The sequence below is a fragment of the Porites lutea genome, chromosome 2 (assembly GCF_958299795.1).
Source record: "Porites lutea chromosome 2, jaPorLute2.1, whole genome shotgun sequence".
NCBI classification, from domain to species: domain Eukaryota; kingdom Metazoa; phylum Cnidaria; class Anthozoa; order Scleractinia; family Poritidae; genus Porites; species Porites lutea.
In genome coordinates this window covers 35,280,424-35,305,839 of record NC_133202.1, presented here as the reverse complement: position 1 = coordinate 35,305,839, position 25,416 = coordinate 35,280,424, and the positions used below count along the sequence as shown (strand labels likewise).

General features: G+C 40.0%; 2 protein-coding genes across 2 annotated transcripts in view; one reads left to right on the top strand and one right to left on the bottom strand.

The window, feature by feature from the left end:
- Window positions 1-25,416, bottom strand: part of LOC140926105 (uncharacterized) — an 81,214-nt gene that overhangs the window by 37,885 nt on the left and 17,913 nt on the right. The window contains exons 2-3 of the mRNA XM_073375901.1: window positions 24,037-24,227; window positions 10,147-10,203 (exon numbers count right to left, since the gene is read on the bottom strand). Coding sequence (XP_073232002.1) covers window positions 10,147-10,203; window positions 24,037-24,054 — 75 coding nt within the window. The 5' untranslated portion in view covers window positions 24,055-24,227. The remainder of the gene's footprint in view (window positions 1-10,146; window positions 10,204-24,036; window positions 24,228-25,416) is intronic.
- On the top strand, window positions 5,434-6,368 carry LOC140928314 (uncharacterized). Its single transcript, XM_073378050.1, has one exon. The coding sequence runs from the start codon at window positions 5,445-5,447 to the stop codon at window positions 6,366-6,368; it is 924 nt and encodes a 307-aa protein (XP_073234151.1). The 5' UTR covers window positions 5,434-5,444.

Here is a 25,416-nt window from a genome sequence, read left to right as displayed (position 1 = left end):
GCATATCTATTCTGAAGCCTCTGCAATCTCCGGGCAAGGCCATACCCAAGTGAATCCCAAACTTCGAAGCAATAGTCAAAGTGAGGTTGAGCCAGCGCATTATATACAGATACTAATGTTTCGCGATCTGCAAAATCCTTTCATCTTCTGAATGCACTGATTGCACATGAGCTTTTTCTGGTTTTTTCATCGATGTCTTTCCCATGTAAGAGATTCATCGATATGTAAATAAAGAATTTTGATCTTGTGAACTCGTTCAACATGATCATTCTCAATGAAAATGTGTGGTAGTTCTGGAAGAGTATTGATTACTGGTTTGGGACCAATAAGCATATATTCAGTTTTGGCTATGTTAAGTTTAAGCTTATTAGCTGCCAGCCAGTTTTTCGTGTTAACTACATCATGGTTTAACGTCACTTGTATTTCATTAACTAATTTTCCTGCGACTGTTATGCTCGTGTCGTCTGCAAAAAGCCTAGGTGTGGCATATTCCAAACATTTAGGTAAATCATTTATATATATTAATAGGATAAGTCCGAGGATCGACTCCTGCGGAACCCCGTGATGTATCTTCCTTAGCTGAGAGGAGATACCATTCACCTGACATTTTTGCTTACGATATGTTAAATAAGAACTCAGCAGGTCAAGCGCACTATCGGTGATGCCATAAGCCATGAATTTATTTATAAGTATCTGTTGGTTCACAATATCAAACACTTTTTGAGATCTAGGAAACAACCATATTGTAAAGGCAATGATCCATGTTGACATACCACTCATTTGTGTAATCTAACAAAGCCGGCGCAGTCGAGTGAAACCGTCTGAAACCAAACTGGTGGTCAGTCAAAATAGTTTCATTTTCTAAGTATTCCGTTAGTTGTTCATATAAAATCTTTTCATAAATTTTGCTGATTATGGGAAAAAATTGGTCTGTAGTTGTCAGGCATGTTTCGTAGACCCTTCTTGTGAAGGGCGTAACACTAGCTATCTTCCATTCACAAGGCATTATTCTTGAGGTAATTAAATTGTTAGTTATTACCATTAAAGGCCAATCAATCGCTGGGGCGGTTAATTTTGCTGAAATTTTCTCTATTCCCATGGCTTTCGATAGCGACAAAGAACTGAGAAGCTTACAGAATTCAAAAACATTAACAGTCTTAAAATGAAAAGAACTATCTGACCTGGGAATAAACTTATCGTGATCGCAGCCTGGATAATTGAGTTTTTCAGCAAGTGACTGGCCAATATTAGTAAAATATTCGAAAACTGGTTAGCAATATCTTCCGGGGATGGAACTACGTGGTTTTATAACTTAATTTCACCAATAGTATCATGCTGTTGATCATCTCGCCCGAGAATATTATAATTGACGATTCTCCATGCTTGCTTTGGATCGCCACATTCATTGTCAAGTTGATTAGCCTAATAATTCGATTCTTCTTGTCGCAAAGCAATGTTAACAACATTTCAAGAGGATTTATATAGAGTCCAATTATCTTCTGTTCTCTTTATTGTAGCTATACGCTTGAGACGGTCTCGCTCCCTCATTTATTGCTTAATCTCACCATTTACCCGGGGGAGACTGACTCCTTTGTTTCTAACCTCCTTTGTTCGAATTGGGGCGTGCTAATGCAAACCGTCTAGAAACATTGTTGCGCTTCGGAGAACGTCTCTTGTCAGTGAGCTTCAGTGGACCCTCCCGTGAATTGTGTTAATTGTTAATGGCGCTGTATAGGTGTTCGATACGCGAAAACTAAGAAACCGCAGAACTGTAGTGGTTTCTTTACAACGCATAGTCCATGGGCCAAGTGGCCAAATATGGCGGATCGTTACCACTTGGGGGGACGAAGGCCACCATATATCAAACTAAAGCTTATCGTGTGTAGATTTCAAAAAGTATATGATGGAAATGTTGTAAGAGTAGCTTAAAGGAGTCACGTGACCTTGAATTTTGCTCAATTAGCATAAATTGATAATATACTTAAACGCGGCTGTAGCAAGTAATTCTGTAGATTCTGCATAAAATAAAGCAGGCATAGATAAGATATAATGTCTGTAATGTATTTTGTCCCTTTAAGAATAAATAGTCACGTGACAGTGACGTCACTTCCGGTCGCGGTCGCTTCTTCCTGTTAAGTGATTCAAAAGTACATTTTATAACATATGAAAAGCAGTAAAAGATAATATAAGTAGTGTTATTTCAGATGCATGATTTATCATCGAGCGATTTTTCACTGGCATGGTGACCCTGTGGCGTTACTCTTGCAAAAGACTGGGCACAAATGTACAAGGAAGCCATCTTGTTTTTGTGGTAATTACAGTCCTCAAAGATGTGAACAAATATAGATTCAAGCATACCTCGTAAAAGACAAAGAATTGAGCCTTATTGCATAATACATTGTGCTGATGAAAACACAACGTTAATCAGTCCAAATTCTCTTGACTCATGGAAAACGTTGCAAAAAGCTGGTCAAATCCGAGATCACGAAGGCATTCTTAGTGTACAGGTCGCCGATGACCAAATCCCGAATGGAGTATTTTACCATTGCAAATGTCGAAGCACGTTTACACACAAACATGACTTAGATCGAATAAAAAAGAGTAAGAATGATGAAAAAGAGAAGGAGGTGGAGATGGAGACGAGTCATCTAGAGAGGAGATCATCTATAAGACAAGGTACGATGCTTGTTCGGCTAAATAAAAAGAAAGAATCTTAAAGAAATAAGACAATCATAGAGTAGTTGTGTATGGAAAGAAAAGTTTCGCAAAAAAAAAAAGTATTGCAGAATTTTAGGTATAGTTATAGTTTTCTACATCAATATCTTGTTTGTATTCTGCTTTGAAAAGTAAAATTCTTAATAAAATTATCAAAACATCAATTTATTTAAGGAAAGCCAAGTACTTCCAGCCCCCGGGTGTACGAGAAACAGTGCATCTTTCGTGAAAAGAAAGAGAAGCTTGTTAAAGGTTCAAAATCAAGGGAGGGCTTAACACAAGCCAGACAACTCAGAGTCGATAACACAGTGAGAAAAGCTGCAGAAATAAAGTATGACAAGGGAATCCTGGCCCTGGCAAGCCGAGAGCTGTTTGCAGCGGAAGCTCACTGGCACCATTCCTGCTACAAGAATTATACAAGGACAAACAGCAAATCTGTGAATACAACAGATACTGAAGAACTTCCTGATAGTTATACTGAGGCGGAATTCAACGCATTTTCTAGATTATGCGATTATATAAGGAATGAATTATTTCAGGGCAATAATATAATAGAGCTTGCACAATATGCTTAGAGGGTGAATGTTGGAATCTGGGGTAATAGAAATCAAGCCATCAGCAATAACTCACTTAAGAAGAAAACTTAGTGTTGAATTTGAGATTCCTTACACTTGATTCAAAATGAATCTAACAAAGTTATCGTCTACCCAGATAGCCTCACACGGGATCAGCTAGTCTTATCAAACCATAGCCTTCAAAAGGAAGTAAACGTTTTAAGGGCCTCTCGTTCACACATTGGCGAAAGTTTAAAAGATGTAGCTAGTGAGATTAGGCAGTCTGTAAAGCAACACTGCGCTAAACAAGAGTGGCTCCCAGATCCCTCCAATATCACCCGGGAAAACAAGGATGCTCCAACTCTATTGACAACCTTTCTTCGGTAGGTTCTGGGTGGCGATGATCAAGAGCTCTGTGAACGCTTGTCCTGGCTTAGCAGTTCTGTTGGTCAAGACCTTATGTTTGGTATAACCCGTGATCGATACAAGCCTACAAAACACATTCTGTTACCCTCGGCAGTCAAATCGCTAACAGGTATTTCATTATTATAAAATTTATTATAAATGTTTTTACAAGTGGCTGCAATTTATTCAGGATTAAACTTTCAATCTATTTCAGGTAATGTTGAGCTTATACAAATTCTAAACCGTCTTGGGCACGGTATATCATATTCTCAACTCGAAGAGGTTGATACAGCCCTGTGCCTACAAAAACTTGCCATGACACCTGAAGATGGCGTCCCTCTCCCAAGCAACATATACCCAGGTACAAATACTGTCCTCGCCTTTGACAATATTGATAGGCTCGAAGGAACCCTGTCCGGAGGTGGGACATCGCATCGTGTTAATGGTATCGCCGTTCAGCCTGTTACTTACGGCCCTAATCAGAAAATAGTGGTCCCCAAGGTGGACAAGACAAAGAAAAGATCATTCTCTGTCCCAGAAGAGCCTCTCCCCATCTACAATGTCGGCAGGCGAGTTGGGCCCCCACCAAGAAAAGTGAGGGAGGTTGATGGCGAAACAATTCTTAAAGAATTTACAAAGAAGAATCTGCTGTTCATCCTTGCTCGTCTACATTATGCAGCCCACCAACAAAAGGTCAGCAGCTGGACTGGGTTTAACATCATGGTTCACGACAAAGACGCCATCATTCCCAATAATGCAGGCTATTTGCCGACCATTAATGCACCAGCCACTGATGTTTCCACCGTCAACGAAGCCCTCAACCGATCACTCACTATCATGCGCTCGCTCCATCTCACAAGCATCATATGTGTTTTCGATCAGGCCATCTATGCCAAGGCGTTTGAGGTGAAGTGCAAGGAGTATGAGAAGTTCAAGCCCATAGTTCTACGTCTTGGAACTTTTCATACCCTTGGTACATTGATCTCCATCATCGGTAAAAGGTTTCTGCATGCTGGTCTAAAGGACTTATTCATTGAAGCTGGGGTAGTGGCTCAGGGATCCGTGTTTGCAGTTCTGGAGGGCAGAAACTATAACAGGGCTGTTCGTGTGCACCAACTGGCTTACGAAGCATTCATGAGGGTGGCATTGGAAGGATTTTATCCTTGGCTTGACGAGTCACACCCAGCGGACAGTCGTCAAGTACAAACATGTCTTGATGATTTTGGTACCCTAGCTGATGTACTGTCTAAAGAAAGACACGATGAGGTTTTCAAGAGCCGAGTTTTCCAGCGTTTTTCTGACCTTTTTGCTGAATACACTCTTCATCTTCGGAATACCAATGGCCCCCTTTCAGAATTCTGGATGTCCTATATAGACATAATCGAGCTACTACTTCACATGATCTGTGCTTCTAGAGAAGGGAATTGGGAACTCCATCTCTCCTGTGTCCGCCAGATGCTCCCATGGTGCTTTTCCTACGATGCTATTAACTACGCAAGATACATGTCAACTTACTATAGCGATATGACAAGTCTACCAGATGAGCACCATGAGGTACACGAGTTCATGAGAAATGGTGGATTTTCAGTTCAGCTGAGCAACGACAATACATTTGGAAGAATTCCCGTTGACCAGACTCTTGAAGAAACCGTAAATAGAGATACCCAAACACCTGGGGGTACTAAGGGCTTTAGTTTGAAACCTGGAGCCGTATAAAGGTACTACTTGACAGCAGAACTCAGAACTTTGTTCCTGCGCAGTTTGCGCGAAATGGTTGGCTATGCCAAAGGGAAGCACAGCCATGCTGACCATCACTCGTCTCGCATTGCCCAAGATGAGAAAGATGTTGCCGCAATGGTTGATTTAATCAAGAACTGGACAGATCCATTTGCAGGTCATATGCAACTGTCCAGCATCTCAACAGGAGCTGTTGCCACTACTGCTATAGCAGAGGACCTTGCGACCGCCTATAAAGTTGGAGAGGCAGCCTACGCTGATTTCAAGAAGACCCGTCTCGAATCACAGCCCCAAACGGTAAGGTTCAATGACAAATTGAAGAAGCAAAAGCTGAAAACCTTCAGTGCTTTATCGAAAACCAGGACAGTGGCAAAGGGCAAAGACACAGAAACTGTTCTGCGCGCTGATCGAAATTTGTTTGCGCGGATCATAATTGCTGAAAGCCGCAATCTGCAAATGCAAGATGTGTTAAAGCACCCATTAGGCCTTCTTCCTGCTTCCCTGGCCTACAACAATGGCTTTCCCCGCAAGACCAATACGGCACAACTTGGCAAAGAATTAGAGAAATTGATACAGCCAACGGTAGAAGTAACAAGGCCTTCAGCTTACCTAATAGATGGGATGGCTCTGGTCCAAAAGCTGGAGGTAGATTATCTCACATTTGGTGAGATCGCAGACAATATTTTATCTAGAGTGTTGCGTGAGCCGGAGGGTAGCGATAGAGTGGATGTCGTATTTGACGTGTACAGAGACATTTCCATGAAATCAGCAGAAAGAGAACTCAAAGGTGAAAGTGATGCAATAACTTTCAAGAACCTTGCGGCTGGCCAGAAGGTCAAGCAATTCAAGAATTTTTTACGCAATGGTAACAACAAAACAAGTCTTATCAGATTTGTTGTGGAACACTGGCAAAAACACCGGATCGCAAGAGACTGGAAGACAAGGAGCTGTATGTAACATGTGGAAACCGATGCTACAAGATCGCTGCCGAGGGAGTAGAGGAAGAAGAAGAGCTAAGATCCGAACAAGAGGAGGCTGGTACAGCACTTCCCCTGCATGTGCAACATGCAGCAAATGAGCAGCGATATGGGACAATCATTGTATCCTCGGAAGACACAGACGTTAGAATCCTGTGCTGGAAGACAAGGAGCTGTATGTAACATGTGGAAACCGATGCTACAAGATCACTGCCGAGAGAGTAGAGAAGAAGAAGAGCTAAGATCCGAACAAGAGGAAGCTGATACAGGACTTCTCCTGCATGTGCAACATGCAGCAAATGAGCAGCGATATGGGACAATCATTGTATCCTCGGAAGACACAGACGTTAGAATCCTGTGCCTAGCGTTTTCATTTTCCATTGATGTACCGATTTATCAGCGTTGTGTTTCTCAACTGAACGCTCGGTATGTCGACATTGGAAAAATAGCCCACGACATTGGCCAGGATGCGTGCAAAGCACTACCAGGTTTGCACGCATTTACGGGTTGTGATGCAGTGAGTGCCTTTGCAGGGATTGGGAAAGTGAAGCCCCTGAAGAGGTTACAGAGGAAAAAGGAATACCAACGCAGGTCCCAGCAACTTGGAGAAAACTGGTTGATGTCTGAAGATCTTCTGATGCGGTTAGAGGCATTTGTCTGAGATATGTATGGCTCAAAGAACGGTATCTCAGACGTGAATCAATGCAGATATTCGGTCTTCTGTGCAAGAAAGGTAATAATAATAATAGTAATAATAATAATAATAGTAATTATAATAATAATAAACTTTATTAAAGTGTCATATGAAGTTCGTTAATCGGAGACACCTAGCTCTCTGCATAATATTAAGAAATTAGATCACAATAACAAAGAAATAAATTTAGCGATAAATGTAAATGTAAATGTTTTCCCGCCCCGTACCTATGATATATATTCATATATTCATTCAGGTGAAGCGGAATCCCATCAGCTGCCTCCATGCCAAGACAGCTTGTACAAGCATTGCCGGCGAGCCAACTATTAAGCGGCGATATGGAAAAATTCTCTACGAAACAACGACATTCCATCCCCAGTTGGTCATGGCTGGTCTCTTGAGTGTGGGTGTAACATTTTCAACATATCACCTACCCATGAGAAACATTTATCATGCTAAGAACACAGGGTACCCAGTTTAATTCTTATTTGAACATACATTTAGAATAATGCTAATTGCTATATCTTTTTATGGTAAAAATACTCTGAATTGTATTTTTGAATCACATAAAAGAAAAAAGGGGAAAAAGTAAAAATATAGACAAAAATTGAGTTTTTTCACCGTCACCGGAAGCGACGTCACTGCCACGTGACTATTTATCCTTAAAAGTGACAAAATACTTTACAGACATTATATCTTATCTATGCCTGCTCTATCTTATGCAGAATCTACAGCCTTACTTGCTAAAAGCCGCATTTTAATATATTGCCAATTTATGCTAATTATGCAAAATTCAAGGTCACGTGACTCCCGATCCGAACGGATAATGTAATCAACGACATTCACAAGCTCATTTGGAATACTCAGATCAAGCCTAGTTTTGTCAAGGGCTAAAATATGAAGTACCCCATGCTGAAGTATGAGCCCGTTTTTGTCTATATACAACAACAAACTTAGAACATTTAGTGCTGCCATTTTAAAACCTCGCAGTTTATATAGAGTAGACCATTCATTATTTTACAAGGTGATTTAAGTCTGTGGTCATTAGGCGATCCAGACGGCAAAACGTATGTATCAATAACAGGTCAGTGATAAGTATGTAAGCAATCAACTAAATTGTTGAAAAGAACATTATTAACTTTATCATTTTACAGAAGTCCACTCTTATTTAGGTCATTAGACGTAATGTTCTGATGCTGGACAAGTTGCCGGTTGTTCTGATTGCAAAATTCACGGTGAACCACTTTCTTGCCCAAATTCCATCCGTGTATTTGCTTGATCATGTAGTCGCCAACTAGCACAGTTGTAAAGTTGTTTTGTGCCCTATCAGGGTGCCGATCAGCATTTTAGTGGGAAATATTATCCTCGTGATCGAGCGATACGAAAGGATTAGTGGAATTAACTGAGATCTTTTGGCCTGTTCGAGCATTTCTGTTTGGTCTTCGGGGTTTCACTGTTTCAAAAGAGTTTACGTCCAGTTGATGACGATTCTGACTACCCGATTCTTTAGAACTTAAAGGGCAGTTCTATACAAGTCACGTTCGTCAGAAACTTTTACCCGTTTAGCCGTTTCATCGAGTAGCAACTCTTTTAGCATTTTAACTTCATTGCAAAAGCCCTCATTCTCTTGTTTACGGGTGTTAATGAGCTTTGCATCACCTTCCCTTTCGGTCTGATCGTTCTCCTCAAGTGGGAAACCTGCTCGCATATTTATCTTCGATAAAACTAGATGGCGAAAATCATGAAATCGATGCTCAAGGTTTTTCAAATCTGATATTACTGTAGAACAAACCTTGCAGGGAGCCATCGCTGATGGAGAAATGAAAAGTCTTGAATCTTGTACAGAGTTGGCCGATGAATATCCCTCCAGAGAACTGAAAACAACTTAAAGCATGTCGGCGCTGCTAGTTTGTGGTAGTGCAAGCAGTTCATCTCTTGAAGAATAAACCTTGGCCAATTTTGCTCGCAAAGAGGCAAAACCAGATCCTGGAGTCTGAAGCGTGTTCGTAGTCGAATACCATCTTATAATTTTGAAATTATATACGAAACCGAATTGAATGGCGAATCGAAGCTGCAGGTGTTTGTTGATATCGCTGGGCTTATGTTTGAACCTTACGAGTACTATATATGCAGATTTGGCGTCAACGAGCGGATCATTTGAGTTGAATTCGGGCTTTATAAAGCTTAATTGACTTGAAAGGTATCTGTATCCTGTCTTGAAATGTTTCTTGTAAATCCATTGCTTGTTTTCTTGAGCTATACCGCTTCTGACGCCATGGAATAGTTTGTATTTGGGTTCTATTTGTCCTGCGTATTGAACACGTGTTAAGGTCGCCTTATTTGCTAAAGTTCTATCGGGGCCAGGCCCGCACGGTATCATTATGACATCTGCCAGGTTCTCGCAGCCAATACTATGACGCAACCAGTGAATACTTTTCTTAGATTTTAGTCAACCAATCAAAAAGCGAGCCATTCATTGACCTAGTAATAACTGGTAAACCTGTGCAACGGATTAAACCGCATAGAAATCGCAAATTTCCGTATCTTAATGAGATTCCTCCGCATTTCATTCATGGGACTTTTCAGGTCTGCAAATATACTCCAAATGGCAGATGTTGTCCGTCGAGTTGTCTTCTTGCTATGTTTTTAGACAATAGTTCGTCGTGAAACGAGTACAATGTTCCGCCGACTGGTCGGCCATTTTTCTTTTCACAACCAAAACAACTCAACCTCGTCCCCAGGTCTTCTTGATTAACGGTGCATTAACCTGCAACTGTGATGCACTTTTGACGTCATCGGTTGATTAATCGCAAAATTCTTCCAAATTTGGTCAACAGTCCCCGGTTATGGTGAATTATGCGTGTGCCTTTAGCCAATCAGAAACGGAGAAATATTTTGAATGAATAATAATCGACGTTAATGTATTATTTCTGCCCTCCTTAATGAAATTCCTACCCCAATGAAGATGTAAAACATACCTACCATGCTACTCACACAACTTGTGTCTAAATTATATCGGCCACGCTGGGCTCTGAGGTGATTTGAAGTTATTCTTTTATCATACCTTTAATCTAACAGTCTCCTTTGGCCTTATCTCAGATAAGTACAGCTCTGGTTTTGTCTGTGAACGAAGGCGGAAGAGAATCAGCCAAGACGGTCTGAGGAATAATCCAGGCTAAACTATAAATAAATGATACTTCTAAATCATAGTTAACTGCTATTGGTGCTGTAACGCCAAAATCCTCAGTATAACACTGCGTGAAAAAAAAAACACATTTTAATCACCGTTAAAAGATACGCAGTCTTCGCAACTTATTGTAACCTACGTCACGTGACTTACAATAGTTACTTTGAGGTGTACCCGCGGGTAATCACCTCACTCTACGGTGTTATTAGATAGGTTTCTTGCCTTTTGTCAACCAATTTTTAGGGAAAAAAATTAAAAAAATAGGAGCTCCAATTTGCGATCCAAAATAGGCCGGACTTGTTACTGGAGATTGAGATAAGACATATGGTTCCGTGTAAGCTTGAAAAATTTAAAAGTTATATTCTACTTTAATTGAGTGAAGCCTTAAAAGCGCTGTGAGCAATTTATATTCTTCTTAGCATTTAACTTAGTAACTGATTGAACTCAAACTATAAAGGGCTCCGTTAATCGTTTGTCTCACGATTGTCACGTAGATATTGATCGCGACGTTTCCAACGCGTACTGCAGGTCTTCGACTTTCATCAGACGATAGTGTTGGTTTACTGAGAAGGACTATTTGTACCACCTTGGTTGTTAGCGATTCGTGAATCACGAACCTCGCTAATGAATGGTGGGTTTCGATCCAAAGCGTTGTTAGCATTATTAGAGGAGGAACTATTCCCTTCCCGGTCCGATGTGGTAGCGATCGCCTGCTGTGTTACCTCATCGTCGGCATCCACGCTTGGAGAATCTCGATTTCACTGTCCCTGTTGATGTTGTTAGGGTGAATATTATGCGAATAGCCTCTTTAACTCTAGGAGAATACAACTGTAGTGAGGGTCTCGGCCAATATTCTTAACCTCGTCCTAAAGCGAATAATGACAGGTCTTATTGGCTGTTGAGAAACGGCTGAGGTTTGAATTCGAGAAAGCCGTATATTCCTATCGTGCTCGTTAATCCGTTTATGCATGCATCTTGCCGTTTCGTCGATGTATACTTTCCCGTATTCGCAAGGATTCTTTTACCTTGCTCCATCTTGTTTTTGTGGATCAACAGCATCGCACTTAGTGTGATCTAAGTGTTGTTTCGGACTTGAAAACAGATCGTATGCTGCATTCTGTTGTAGCCAACGACCAACTGGTTTAGATAACCCTTTAAAGGGATACTCTATACCCAAAACGGCAGATTTTACGAAAAGATAGCTTATGGCCTTATTAAAAGATTTTGGGAAAATGAAATGTCCAGTCCTTCTGTATTTGCCAGAAAACCAGGAACGTTTTTCGTCATGCAAGTCAAATTTTGTGCTACAGCTGGAAACCGGAAATGAGTTCAAAGAAGATCCTGGTCGCAAGACTTCACAACGTGGCTTCTATGTTTCCGGTCTGTTTTGAACAGTCAACAAAGGATTTTATGGTTGATATTTCGTGAAGATGTTCTAACACTCGCAAAAACGAAGTAAGCCTGTATAAGCGGCCTGGAGATCGCCGATGTGCCAGACTTTGGACGAACGCCTTGAAAATCACTCGATCCGAACGCACTGAGCCTGCGACAACTGGACTTTGTAGCCCTCATTTCACTTAAGACTGCCGTGGAGCACAAACAGCGATAACTCAGTTTTTAGGCTTAAAGATGTAACCAATGATAAAAGCTGATGCTGTTCCCACAGTTTTTAAACTTAAGCCACCAGAAACTAAAAAACTGATACTCAAGATAAAGGCATGGCAAATCACCATAATAACATTACCGTAAAATTCCGAAAATAAGCCCCAGGGCTTATATTTTTCAAAGGCCCTTTTTGAGGGGCATATTTTTGGAGGGGCTTTTTTTCGGAGGGCCTTATATACGGAGGGAAATTTGCGTTTCAAAATCGGTTTTGGCTTATACTTGGAGGGAAATTTGCGTCTCAAAATCGATTGGGCTATAGCCTGCAGTGCAGGCAGGCGCATTTTGAGCGGGCGAAACCTCTCTTCGAGAGTTTCAATATGGCGTTTTCGCGAGCAAAAACATTCGCGTGCCCGATGAAAACGCCTGCACTGCAGGCTAATTGGGCTAGGTTATAGATGGAAGAAAATTTATGTAAGCACTCTGCAATTTGCAGAAAGGTTTTACCGAAACTCGCCTTGAGGACGTAGACCGTTTTAAAACACAGCCATGCAAGTACTTTCTCTATATGGACCGAGGAAATCCAAGCCAAGAGTGAAGAGTGAACTACGCAAACAACAATGAACTGTGGCACTTTCTGACTGCAATCATTTGGCACATGTCATAGTCCTTTGGCAAATACCGAAACATATATGTAACTGTACCGTTATTGCCTTGTTTCACTTTGTATTTGAGGGCAATTTCCAAGTACAAGCCCCTGGGGGCTTATATTCGGAGAGGCGATTTAACGGAGGGTTTTTTTGCGTTACGAGTTTGGGGGGCTTATATTTGGAGGGGCTTATGAATGGAGAGGCTTAATTTGACGGTATATTAGTTGCTCATGCTTTATATGGCGAATACATGTTAAAATTCTGTAAAGTCTGTATTCTCAATACTCGTCTGCAAAGCGAAATCCCTCGAACACAAAGTCATCTCCATTGCCTGCGAAAGCAAGCAGCGAAAGATGGCAGGACAACACGAACTTTCGGCCTAAAATGCCCGAGCACCACCTCGCCAGCTGCTTTTTACTTAAGCTATGTGACAGTTTGTTTGTGTGCTGGGCCCTCGAAGGAGTCGCGGTACTGCTGTGTGCATCGATACCAGGCCGTCTGAAGAGCCCAGCGATTCAAGGAAACGGCTTGGAATCCCGGGTGTTGTGTTATGCAAACAGGCGGATTAGATAAGGCTTCTGCTTCAAGCGCTTCGTCGTTTTTAGCGACCAAGGTCTGAGCAGCAGACACACTCTTGAAATCGATTTAGGCGTTGAAAAAAATCCATATTTACCCCTAAAATTGTGACCTGGCTTTAAGCTTATATAATTAATTCAAGCATACGTTCATAATATGAAATCACGGAATTTCCCGGAAAAATTGCCTTGTATGCATACACGGCTTACATACTTATTTCACAGCTTTAGATCGAAATAATGCTCAAAGAAAACATTGCTACTCCATCAGAAGAGAAATTTATAGCGAGAATTATTTTATTTTATCGAAAGTGTAATAATATCCTCGATCAGTAATGAACAGAATTTGCGATTCAGCATATTTGCCTTAATACCGATCTTTATTTTGCAATCACTCGTTGTTGCTCCATATCGGACTCGCTTGTCGAGTCAGAATTCGAGTTTAAAAATAGAATTAAAGTAAAAAAGACCTGCAACAAGGAGGTTTTAATGAACGGTTTTTAATGACGCCCTATACTTAAGCCCTCCGGTAGTTACATCCAAACCGCAGTTTCAGAACACTATCTCAGCAATAGCCACTCTGTTTCCCATGTGTTACTAATCCCAATTGAAACACATAGATTTGAACGCGATTGTCTTAGGGAAGCAAGTGAGGCGCACCTCATTCATAAAGCCAGAACCATCGAGCCTTTGGGAATGAACAAACGTGACGAACTATAATCATTATGTAATCTTTGCCTTGTTTCGGTTTATTTTTCTTAGCAGCCACACCGTACCACGTCATACCATGTAACTTTCGTTTTATTATTTTACAGTAGTATATATTCTGTATATTCGTGGTTTTCCCTAATAAACCTGATGAAGACTGGTATTGGCCAGTGGAAATATTGTACAGGGTGTATCAAAGGTTCGTTCCTATTTTTTATTCGCTTAAATTCCACTAATTATTGAAGAAAACCTTTTGTAAAACTTAGTATGTTATTCATTATACATTCAACATTGAATAACTAAAATATTAGTAACCTGTATATCTTCTTGCATGTTTTCTGACATTTTCTAAGCGGTGAGAGATCCCAAAGCGTGTCCAAAGTCAAATTCTTCGAGGCGAAGTGCTCGTCCAGTGTTTTGGGGGCAGGAGCTTTGTATGTTGTCTCGTCTACGATAATCCAGATGGTCTCTAGGGGGTTCACATCAAGTGAGTTTGTCAGCCGGTCCTCCTTTGGTATAAAGTTTGCAAATCCTTCTGACACCATGCCTGCATGAAGTGTGCACCGCCTTTTTCTCTTCAAGGCTTTCGAACTTTTTTGGTAACTTATCCCCATACCGTTGTGCTCGAAACTTTGATCGATAATGTAAAGTTAATTTTTTTTACCTTTCTGTTTTGTGGAATTATTTGGCATGTACTTACAGCTTTTTCGATAACATTTCTCACACAGTTTGTAAAAAAACGGCCATCCACTCCTTGGTTTGTCTTCTAAGGTCTTTACTTTTGACCACTTGTTCGGTCATCGTTCGGACTTCTTGAACAATTTGGCAATTTTTTTGGACTGAATGGCCAGAAGACCATAAAACTAGATGCCTGAGCTCTAGCACAAACAATGTAGGCCTTCATTTTCATGAAGGAGTAGAGAAAATGAAACAAACTTCAAAATGAGCAGGAAAAGTATGGAGGGAAAAACCTCGTGTACGTGTACAGTTACGCCAAAAATAAAAAAATCTATATATAATTTCTTCAAATTTTAGTTTGAAATTGCTTTGAACGGTTATTTAGATAAATTTCTTACCTGAATCAGTTTAGATTTGCCTAAAGAAGCATTAAATGCCTTGAGCAAAATATAATTTACAATCGGAACGAACTTTGGAAACCCCTGTATGCCCGGCCTTTTTCACGTTGTTTGATCAGTCTTTCCAGTACTCTTTTTGACTTAATTCTATTTTTATTTTTTTCGACTGATCACTATCTTGTTTGATCCAACGTTGAGCTACATTGATCGCTCACGGTTTTTGCAGTGGTTTTTCAAGCCTTAGTTTGCATCCAAGTTTAATAAACTTGCTGCCATACGGCTCAAACAAATAAGTCTGTGCTCCCTCACACTCTGATAACCTCGAATTGTCGTCTAAACTTTTGTTTGAAGGACGAGAAGAAAGAGAAAAACTATCCTTGGACTCTAGAATCTCGTCAGTCGAGTTTGGGACCATCTGCGCCCAAGTTTATAAGATTTTTTTGTGACAGAGTATTTGGGACCATCTGTGCCCAGAATTTATAGATTTGCTCGGTTTCATAACAATCTGTTTATTGATTATAGCGACTTTTTGTGTCCTGGATAATACTTTTGAGTGTCGATCAATTCGTATGTTTTGTTTTAAACACTTCAGCTTCGTGATTTAGAGTTTATTTGTTTCCTTTACAAGGCTTATGACTATCTGTGCGCTAGATTGTGGTTTTGCGGTGCTTTCATGCCTCGTCTTACCTTTTATTTTATCTTACCTTTTAGTTTCTTATTTTTTCCTTTTTTTTGTATATTTGATTCTTTATCGGTTGATCGATTAATATATTCATTTATTATTTTATTCTAGTCTGTTGTTTGTTAGGCGGGTGTTCTTTCGTTTCTTCCCTTTGCTCTTTGTTAGCTTTGTATTTTCACAGATGTGCTAAAGTCTGAAATGTGGTCAATATGTTTCGCCTCAATACCAGAGGATCTTCAGCCCACGGCTTCTTTGGTGAAAAGCACTGTTCTTACTTCCAAAGCGGATAGTACTGTTCGTTCCTACCTTGGAGGTATTAAGAAATGGAAGCGTTGGGCTTCCTCCAATCACGTCTGCCATTTTCCATCTAATCCGTTCCAGGTCGCAGTCTTCTTGCAGTATCTGCTTAATGAAGCGTAGTCTCCTCCAGTTCTTAACGCGGTCTACAGCATTGATTGGGCTCTACAACTGGCTGGCTCATCAAAAATCTCCAGTCATCCCCTGGTTGTTTCAACGGTCAGCGCGTCTCAAAGGATTTTGGGCAGGCCAAAGGTCAAAACAGACCCTATAACTTCTGAGAGTTGAAAGCGTTCGTGAAATCTAAGATAAAAGATAAGTCTCCTTCTCTTTCTGATCTTAGATCTGTTGCGTTATGCCTTATTTGTTACGTTGGATTTTTTCGCTTTAGCGAGTAATGTCATATAAAAGCCTGCGATGTTAAGTTTTTCCCATCTTGTGTCCATTTTCCTAGAATCTTCGAAGTGTAACCAGTTCCGAGGACAGACTTGCCAATTTGTCCAGTCAAGGCCTTGGAGGACTACATCTCAGAAGGTCAAATCAATCTCTCCGAGGATTTACCGCTGTTCAGAGCCCTTGCTACTCCTCGGTCAAAAGAAAAAGTACGAAGCCAAGGGATTAGCTATACAAGAGCTATGGAACTCATTAAGGACGCCTTTATAACAGACGTTTCGAAGATTAGTGTTCATAGCCTTAGGGTTTGAGGAGCCACCTCTGCGGCTAATACGTACTGGTATCGCTGATAGACTTTTCAAGTGACATGACCGTTGGGCGAGCAAGAACGCCAAAGATGGCTACGTTAAGGACGATTTTAATTCTCTCCTGTCAGTCATGAAGTCTTTAGGAATCTGATTTATACTTTTTTATTATTTATTTATTTTTGTTTCTTAAACCGTGCCCGGCAGGTCGGAAGGGTTCTATCCACAGGGCCGGGGTTTTTCCTCAGCCTTTTCCGCAGCGAGCGCGGTGAGGTTTTTTCATCCTGTGGATGCTCGATGATTCCCTCCCAGGTTTTGATTTCCTTTTGGTTTTGTTTTAAGGGTTTTCTTTGTTTGCACCTTTGCAGTTGCTGAATTAGCTTACTCAGTAAACTCGTGCGGCCTCCAGTGAGCACGTGATAGCATATGGTGTGTCGTTATTGTTGTCACGCACGGGCATGGTGGTCTGTAGGGAATTTAGACCAGAGTCCGTATTTGTATCGACACGTTTTTGAATTTTATTTCCTTTTTAAGGGGTTTAATTTTTCATTATAAGTGAAATTTATTCGATTTGATTGTCAGTCTTTGAAGTGGGCACGTTTTGGGATCATAGCTGACCTTGTTTGTTACCTACCTCAGAGTTTCTGTTTTGGTTTAAGGCAGAGTCTCGTGGCCTTATTTATATGTCAAGCTTTCATTGGTCGTCTTGTGCTTGGCATTATTAAACTGGCTTATAGGTTTGTTTATTCCAGTTTAGTGATCAACAGGAAATTCGTTTAAGTCATTAGGAAGTGCGTTCGTAATTCTCATGGTCAGCAAGCCAGAACGTACCTACATTTAAGTTATTTAAGTTTCCAACATTTGGCGTACTTGGTTTTGCTGTATTTATGTACAGTTTGGGAGTTTATAGTTATGTTCAGTTGAGTTGCTGTTAAGTGGAATAATCAAGCGACTTGCTTGAACACCCCTACATATTTTGGTAGTGAACCCTCCTATCTTGCTGTGCATGGTTTTGTGAAAAACATGTCAGGAGTGTAAGATCCGCCCTGGAAATCTGTAATCTGTATTGCAAAAGAACAAGTTTTAGTCTGGTCATATGTAAAACAAAATCATAATGACCCAACCTTGTATTTAAGTAATTTATAGGGTTGCAGTTGAATTTCCATTATTTTATGGCGACAGGAGAGAAGATGTGCGCGAGTTTATTGATAATTATTGTCGCGCCGGTAAGTTAAATGGTTGGGATGTACAGAAGTTAGCCCATGGTCTTCTTCTGTTTCTCAAAAAACATGCCAGTTTTTGGTTTGAGACTTAAAAAGAGGCCGAAAATGTGTCATTTGAAATGTTATCGCAAAAATTAATTTCTCATTTTGAATCAAATGTAAATCGATAGCAGTTAAGGCAAAAACTGGTTGAGCGGCCTCAATTGTTAGGAGAAACTGCTGCGGATTATTATTTTGATATCGTCTCTCCGCTTTCCGCTAAATTTACCCAAAAGTAAATGAGTCTATTGTTTTATACGAGGTCTAAGACCAGAAATTCGTGACCATGTTATATTGCTACTACCACCTTATTTTGAGTGTCCTTTGAATTTTGCAAAACTGAAAGAGTTGGTAACTCTTAGCCGCAAATCAAGTAGTGGTCAGAAGATAAGACTTTTGCAGAATTACAGTCTAAGCCCTCAAAAGAGGATATCAAACAAATTTTGAGGTAAAATTTAATGTGTGGTCTAAAAGTTCCAAAAATAATGGGAGTCATCCTATTAGTAGGAAATTTTGATCGTGCAATTTTCGTGTCAGTTTGGGGGGGGGGGGGGAGGTATTTTATTGTAAAAAGTCAAAATTGGGCAGATTTAGAAACTCGAAACCCAACTTTAGACGTCTGTTTCGTTTAGTGATGTTGTGTCTAATCCATGTGAGCCTATTGTCTCGCCAAGCTTCCGTCACATGTCAACATGGGTGTTCTACAGATTGCCAGCCTCAAAACGTCTCTAATGAACATATTTTTCTTGAAGTTGCTAAGTTTCTTTCTCAGCTCATAACAAAATTTGATTGTGTAGTCGCTGGGTCATTGCCAAAGGCAAAAATGCTCATTCCCCAGATGCACCTATGTTTTCTCATAAAGGTCAAGTGAATTGCGAGAAGTCTTTAAATTAAAATGTATCTCAAGGAGTTAGTAAAACTGAAGAGACAAAAGGAAAAAAATTGATACCTGAGTTGAAAAATGAAAATTTGGAAGTGAATGACGTAGGGGATAAATTTTTTGTTTCTAAAAAGTGCCATGACTTATGTGACTCAAGTGGTCCTGAGGCAAGGTCCCATGTGACTGACATGTGTCTTCACCTGTCAGTTCCTGTAGACTCGATTCTATTCATCCTTTCGACGGTGACAATTTCAATATCTCTGTATTAATAGAATTTGTTAAATTTCATGCTATTATTGACACAGGAGCAGCTGTGACAGCAGTTGAAACTAAAGTTTGGAACAAGTATCTTAGTCATACAGATTGCTGTTTAGATTCTCCTTCAACAAGTTGTTTAACGTCTGTAAGTGGCTCTCTATTAGTCAATCTTGGTAAAGTGTACCTGAATTTATTATTAAGTCTGTTGTTCTTCCTTTTTAAGCCTGCTATCAAAGATTTAACTCATGATGTTTCTTCAGGCAGAGATTTCTTTCAAAAATATTGTTCCAGAATTGATTTTGTAGAGAACTTTGTTCCCTCCCCGAGGACCCTCTAAGATTTCCTGATGGTTTTGATGTTCATCTGCATAGTGAAGTTAATGTTAATTGTCTTTCTTCTGTGCATACTGATTACTCTTTCAGTATTCCGGCCAAATTTGAAGTAGTTGTTTTCGGTAAACTAACTTCAATGCCGAAACGTATAAGCGGTAAAACTAGTGACATTGTTGGTTTGCTCATTGCTAAGTATGATTTACCTCACCGTTATTCAGTTTTTAGAGTGTCAGAGCTCGAAAAAGTTTCTAGTGATGCTACTATTTCTTTAAGAATGGTAACTTGTTAAAGTCTTTCGTAAGGCTAAACTGGTAGATTTTCAGCAGATTGGAAATGACTTAGCAACATTTGAGATTGACAAGAACTCTCCTTCTTCAGCTACTCAGCACAGTTCCTCAGATGATCGGCAACAACCTAAAAAGTATTCGGATTTTCCTCATTTGTCAGATAGTATTTTGAATGATGATGAAAAACTGAAATTCTAAAATTTGTTTGGTAAATATCGCGATGTTTTTGTTTTTCTTGGGGATCAGTTGGGTAGAACTTCCCTTGTTCAGCATGTCATAGATACTGGTGATGCTATGCCCATGAAACAAAGGTCGTATAGAGCATCTCCAGATGTTAATAAAAAAAATTGACCGTCAAGTGGACGAAATGTTTGAGAAAGGAATCATTCATGAGTCTGCCTCTCCCTAGAGCTCTCCAGTTGTTTTGGTCAAAAAGCAGGATGAATCATATAGATTTTGTCTTGATCTTCGTGATAGTAAAGTCACTATAGTAGATAGCTTTCCAATGCTTTTAGTTACTAATGCGCTGTATTCTTCGGGTGGCACATTTATATTTTCGACGTTCTACCTAAAAAGCGGGTTCTGGCAAATAGAGATGAATCCCAACTCGCGTGAAAATGTTAATTCATTTTTAACCATGCATTTTGGATTTTTGTTTGGACTGAAGCGTGTGCTGAAGCGTGTGCTAGCCCCACTGGTATTGGTTTTACGTTGGCATAAGTTCAAACTCGAAAGGAAGTAGAGGAAATTAGGGGAATGAACTTTTGGGACACCCTGTACTCCGGTTATAGCCATGGCGTTTGAGAAAGCTGTTAATAACGCTTTTGTGAAGGAGGCTGTAGAGGAGAATCTAAACTCAATTTGCCTATCTTGAAAATGGAAATTCCACTAATGCACTGTTATCGACCCAGCAATTCATCAACTAACACTTAGATAATCCAGACTGTGAGGCAGTAGGAGTTTTGGCAATAGATTTTAGCAAAGCGTTCGACTCAGTCAGGCACGAGCTAGTATCTAATAAACTGAAGTTGCTGCCACTGAATGCCTATATCATCACCTGGTATCACAGCTTCCTAAATAAAAGAGAACAACGTATAGTGCACAACAACCGCTTTCACGAGTACAAAAGAATAAGTAAGGGGACAACGAAGGATAGCGTGAGAAACCCCTAGCTATTCAGCAGGTTTCTGAATGACCTTGAAATCAATCATGGTTCCACTCCCACCCTTTGTAAGCATGCAGATGATTCTACCATTGTCGCACCAGTGTGGAAAGGGGTAAGAAATACGTCAAGTGGGTTAGTGGAGAAGTTTTTGACCTAGTCGAACTGTAACTCTAGGAAGTGTAACCTTAACCAGTGTAAAGAGCTTGTCAGCAAAAAGAAAGGGAACTCCACATCCTATCCTGCTCTATGCAATACACCACAACATGACATGCCACTCTTGAATTATTAGGTTTGACCTTTCAAAATGACTGTAAGTTCTCTGACAATGCAAACGCTAAACTGTACAAGGCCAACAAATGTCTACACGTACTAAGACTATGTAGAAAAGAGCGTTACAGCCAGGCAAACGGATTACTTTTTCTATAGCATCGTCTTCCCTAACTTAACTTACGGGTTATCTCTTCATGGTGCCTCCGACACGGATCTTAATATTTTTCAGCAATTTTTAGACCGATGCCATGACTTACGTTTTATATTCGCGCCGTAAAACATTAGATGTCCACTGCACAAACAGGATAAAATGATTTTGAAAAAAGTTAAACAGTTTGTTAACCACCCCCTGAAGGTCTGCTTTCCACAAGAGAAGATTGATTTAAAATACGACCTGAGACACAAAGGCTGCCATAGGCCCAAGATAAACTCGGAAAGTTTTAAAGAATACGTTTGTAAATAGATTACTTTTTAAATATGACCATTTATGATGATTCTATGTATAGAGATATATACATTTTTTAACATTTTAAATCTTTTTTATAATTTTAAATCTTTTCATACTGCCTTGTTCTATTGTATTCATCTGAGCGTTTTAATGCCGGTATGTATTTTTATCTCATGAAAAAAAAAAAAAACACAGGGGAGCTAAATTTTTTTGTAAGGTCGTTGCAGAGGTTTGTAAAATATCTCAAATTCAAGAGGTCAATACTTCTAGTTATCACCCGCAAACGATAGTCTTGTAGAAAGATTTAGTTCTCGCTTGTGTCAGTCTTTGTCGATGCATGTTTCCAAAAACCAGAAAGATAGGGATAAATTCATACCCCTCATTTTGTTCGCGCATAAGACCTCGGTTTAGAAGTAATTGGGCACTCCCCTTTTTACGTTCTCTATGGGAGATATCCCCGTTTACCCATGGACGTCAAGTATTTGATTCCTGCGGTTAAATGATTTGGGCACTATGGTCCTTGATCATCATAAACGCGTTGTCGAAATGTCGAGTTGGCGCAACGCAAAATTTAGCAAGAGGAATTTTACAACGTGCAAAGCAAAAAATGAAGGATTATTACAATCAAAGGGCAAAAGAACTGTTTTCGAAGTTGTTCAATGTGTTTGGGTCTATACCCCAAGAACTACAAAAGGGTTATTCAGAAAGTTAATGCATAACTGTTGGGTCCATACAGAGTTGTGGAGAAGTTGTCACCCGCTAATTTTAAGCTGCGTACGATTACCGATAAAAAAGTTGCTTTTTCCTGCCACGCAAATCGTATGAAGCCGTTTGTTGGTCCTAATTTGAGGCCAATTGACCCTCCGCCCTTTGATAACCCTGCCGAGCCACATCAAGGTGAGTCTGATATTCCAAAAGATTGTTTTGAGCCAAACAATACCTCTGAAGCGAACCCTAAAGACATTGGTTTAAGTCCAACTTGCAGTGAGACAACGTTGCCCCCACAATCTCTCGAAGAGAAAGGAAGAAACGAGGAATCGGATTTCTCAGATGGATAGATAACCAAATTTTCTTAGCTATAAATCTACGCTCGCGAGCACTTCGCGTGCGCGTTGAGCTCCGCTAAAAAGATTACATTTCAATAAGCTTACCCATTTTTGGCCATGGCGGGAACGTTTCTCTTCGGGCTTCAGAAAAGGTTGTTAATTTTTTTCTCACAGGAAGGAAGTAAAACAAAACGAAAATCGTCTCTGTGATCTAAAGTCAATGCTATGGACATCAGCAAAGATTCTCTTTCGAAACTATGTGGTTTGAAAGGAAAAAAAAAAACAGACTCATGTTCTCGAGGCACCACCAAAATGCTGGAACTCGCCACCACGACGTCAGGTGGACTTTAAGATGAATATGTAAATTATGTTCAGAAGGGCTGTCGTGACTTTTGCTTGACGTCTTCTTGGTCGCTGTCCAGGTTTGCCTAAGGTCGCTATTATCCACTTTCGGACGAAATCAAGTTTTTTGACCGATACCCTCACCGATACCCCCACTGGTTACTCGCACAAGACTTCACCATAACAATATTAAAAGGGACAGTGGAATTGAGATTCCTGAAGCGCGGGTGGCTATACGATCAGACAACACAGCAGTCGATCGCTATTTCAGCGGACCGCTGAGGCAACATTTTCCTCCTCTAATAATGCCAACAATAATTTGGATCAAGACCCGCTAACCATCAGCGAGGTTCGTGCTTTACGAATCACCGACAACCAAGGTGGTAGAAATAGTCCTACTCAGTAAATTGACACTACCGCCTAATGTAGACGTGCAGTGCGCGGTTTAAACGTCGTGATCAATATCTAAATGACAATCGTGAAACAAACGATAAACAATATACACTTAATGTCAGATCCCGAGGGAACAGTTTTGTTTTCCCGAGAGTCCTGATGTTTCCCGATACGAAGTCGAAGCGAAACATCAGGACTCGAGGGAAAACAAAACTAACTGGTTTCCGGAGGGACCTGACGTTAAGTGTTTTGTTATATTTCTAGACTTTCACTTCAACAGCAAAAAAAAGAATAACCGGAGCGAACCAAAACGGTCGACTCGGTACTTATAACAACACAAATTTAATTCTTAAAACCACTGAATGAATGATTTACAAAGTACTTTCCTTATATTATCTGCATCTTTTTTCTCCCTTAGTTGCTGTTCCTCTTCTGGGATGACTTAAGAATCGCTGCTTTTTAGTTTGAGGCTTCGTGTTTGTGTTCAAGTTGTTGTGTTCATTCACGAGAAAGAAAACTGGCAGTGTTTTTCCCGCCTTCTGTCACACCAATTTCCACCATGCTTTGATCACGTGCTGTAATGTAGCCCGAGCGGGGTACATTGCTTAATGTATCGCGATCGGGATACATTTGATTATTTTAGTCAAGGACACGTGACCAAAAACCAACCAATGGCAGTCCCTGATTAGTTGAGTGAAGGTCTAGGAATATAACAAAACACTCCATACACGTTAAAAACGATGAACAATATCTTTCATGACATTGTACTACTCAAACTTTAACTAAAATTTCATACCACGTTTCCTTTGATCATTATAGCATGCTTTTTGTATCCTGTCAGCTCGTACTTAAAGTGATAACCATATAGAGTAAAGTTGAACACTGGTCCTGTCCACGAAAATTTCACTGCAAATGTGCTATTTTCTTTTTCTAGTGCAAATTCGCCGACTTCTATATTTCGCAGCTCGACGTCGTCGTCTGGTGGAACTAAAACCAAAGAATAAAAATAATTGTAATAAAGAAATAATGTCCCCAACACAAGCTGTCCCCCTAAGACATTAATCGTCATCATCATTCGAAGCGCACTTCCTCTTTCACGAGACTATACCTCCATTATACATCCTCTACAGTGGATGCCAGTTAAACCACGTACTTATCCTAAGATACCATTTCGTAGCTATTTATGGCCTTGCCTTCAATTAAGAAAGCAAATCGGTATCAAAATTAACAGAACGGTGTTTTAACGTTGCGGCGCTGAAACTATGGAACGAGCTTCACAAACACATCAGGGACTGCACTGGCACTATAACTTTTAATTGGTTTATTAAGGTGGCTCAATTGGGTTTTTCAGGGTCAATACCTCCCACTTTTAAACATAAACTACATCGCCAATAAACTACATAAAAATTACCACCACAGCTGTATTAGATAAAGATGAAAATTTGTTATTATCCGTGTTACAATAACATCGGAGTTGTCATAACAACGAAATGACGCCATTTCTTATTTTACTTGCCGCCGTATTTCTCAGCACTGGGAAATCTTCTTCCAAAACCGTTCAAGGGAGCCTTTTTCTCAGATATCCCTTTCGATGTTTGTGAAGTTTAAGCAAAATCTATAAGTCATTAGAGCGATATCGAGATATTTTAGGACGAAGTTTTTATGGTCAGAAATACCGCGGTAAAAACTGGACAATCTTGATGTTCGACCGTTATCTGTAGAAAACGAAGCGCTTTTGAAATGCAATTTTACCTCATAGTAGTTTCAATTTTTTAAAAAAAAAAGTGTGTGAAAGATCATGTGGACGGCTTAGCCGATTGCAAGATAGAAGTTAATCTCGAGAACCTTTAATTTATAAAAAAAAAATCTATCGAGTGGTTTCAAATTTAATCGCTTATTTGTTTAAGTAGAACCGCTAACAAGAGCGCCTCAACACATACTAATCAAAACCTTCTTTCCTAGCAATCGGCTTAAGCTATCCCCATGACCTCTCACACACGTTTTAAAAAAAATTGAAACTGCTATACTTACCCGGATCATTACTTAAAAACTTTCCTTAATAACCGATCGACCTCGTTTGGTGAAAATTTATGAAAAAATACCAGTACCACTACCACTACCACTACTACTACTACTTATGAAAATAATAGTCATAATAATATTAATATTCGTCTCC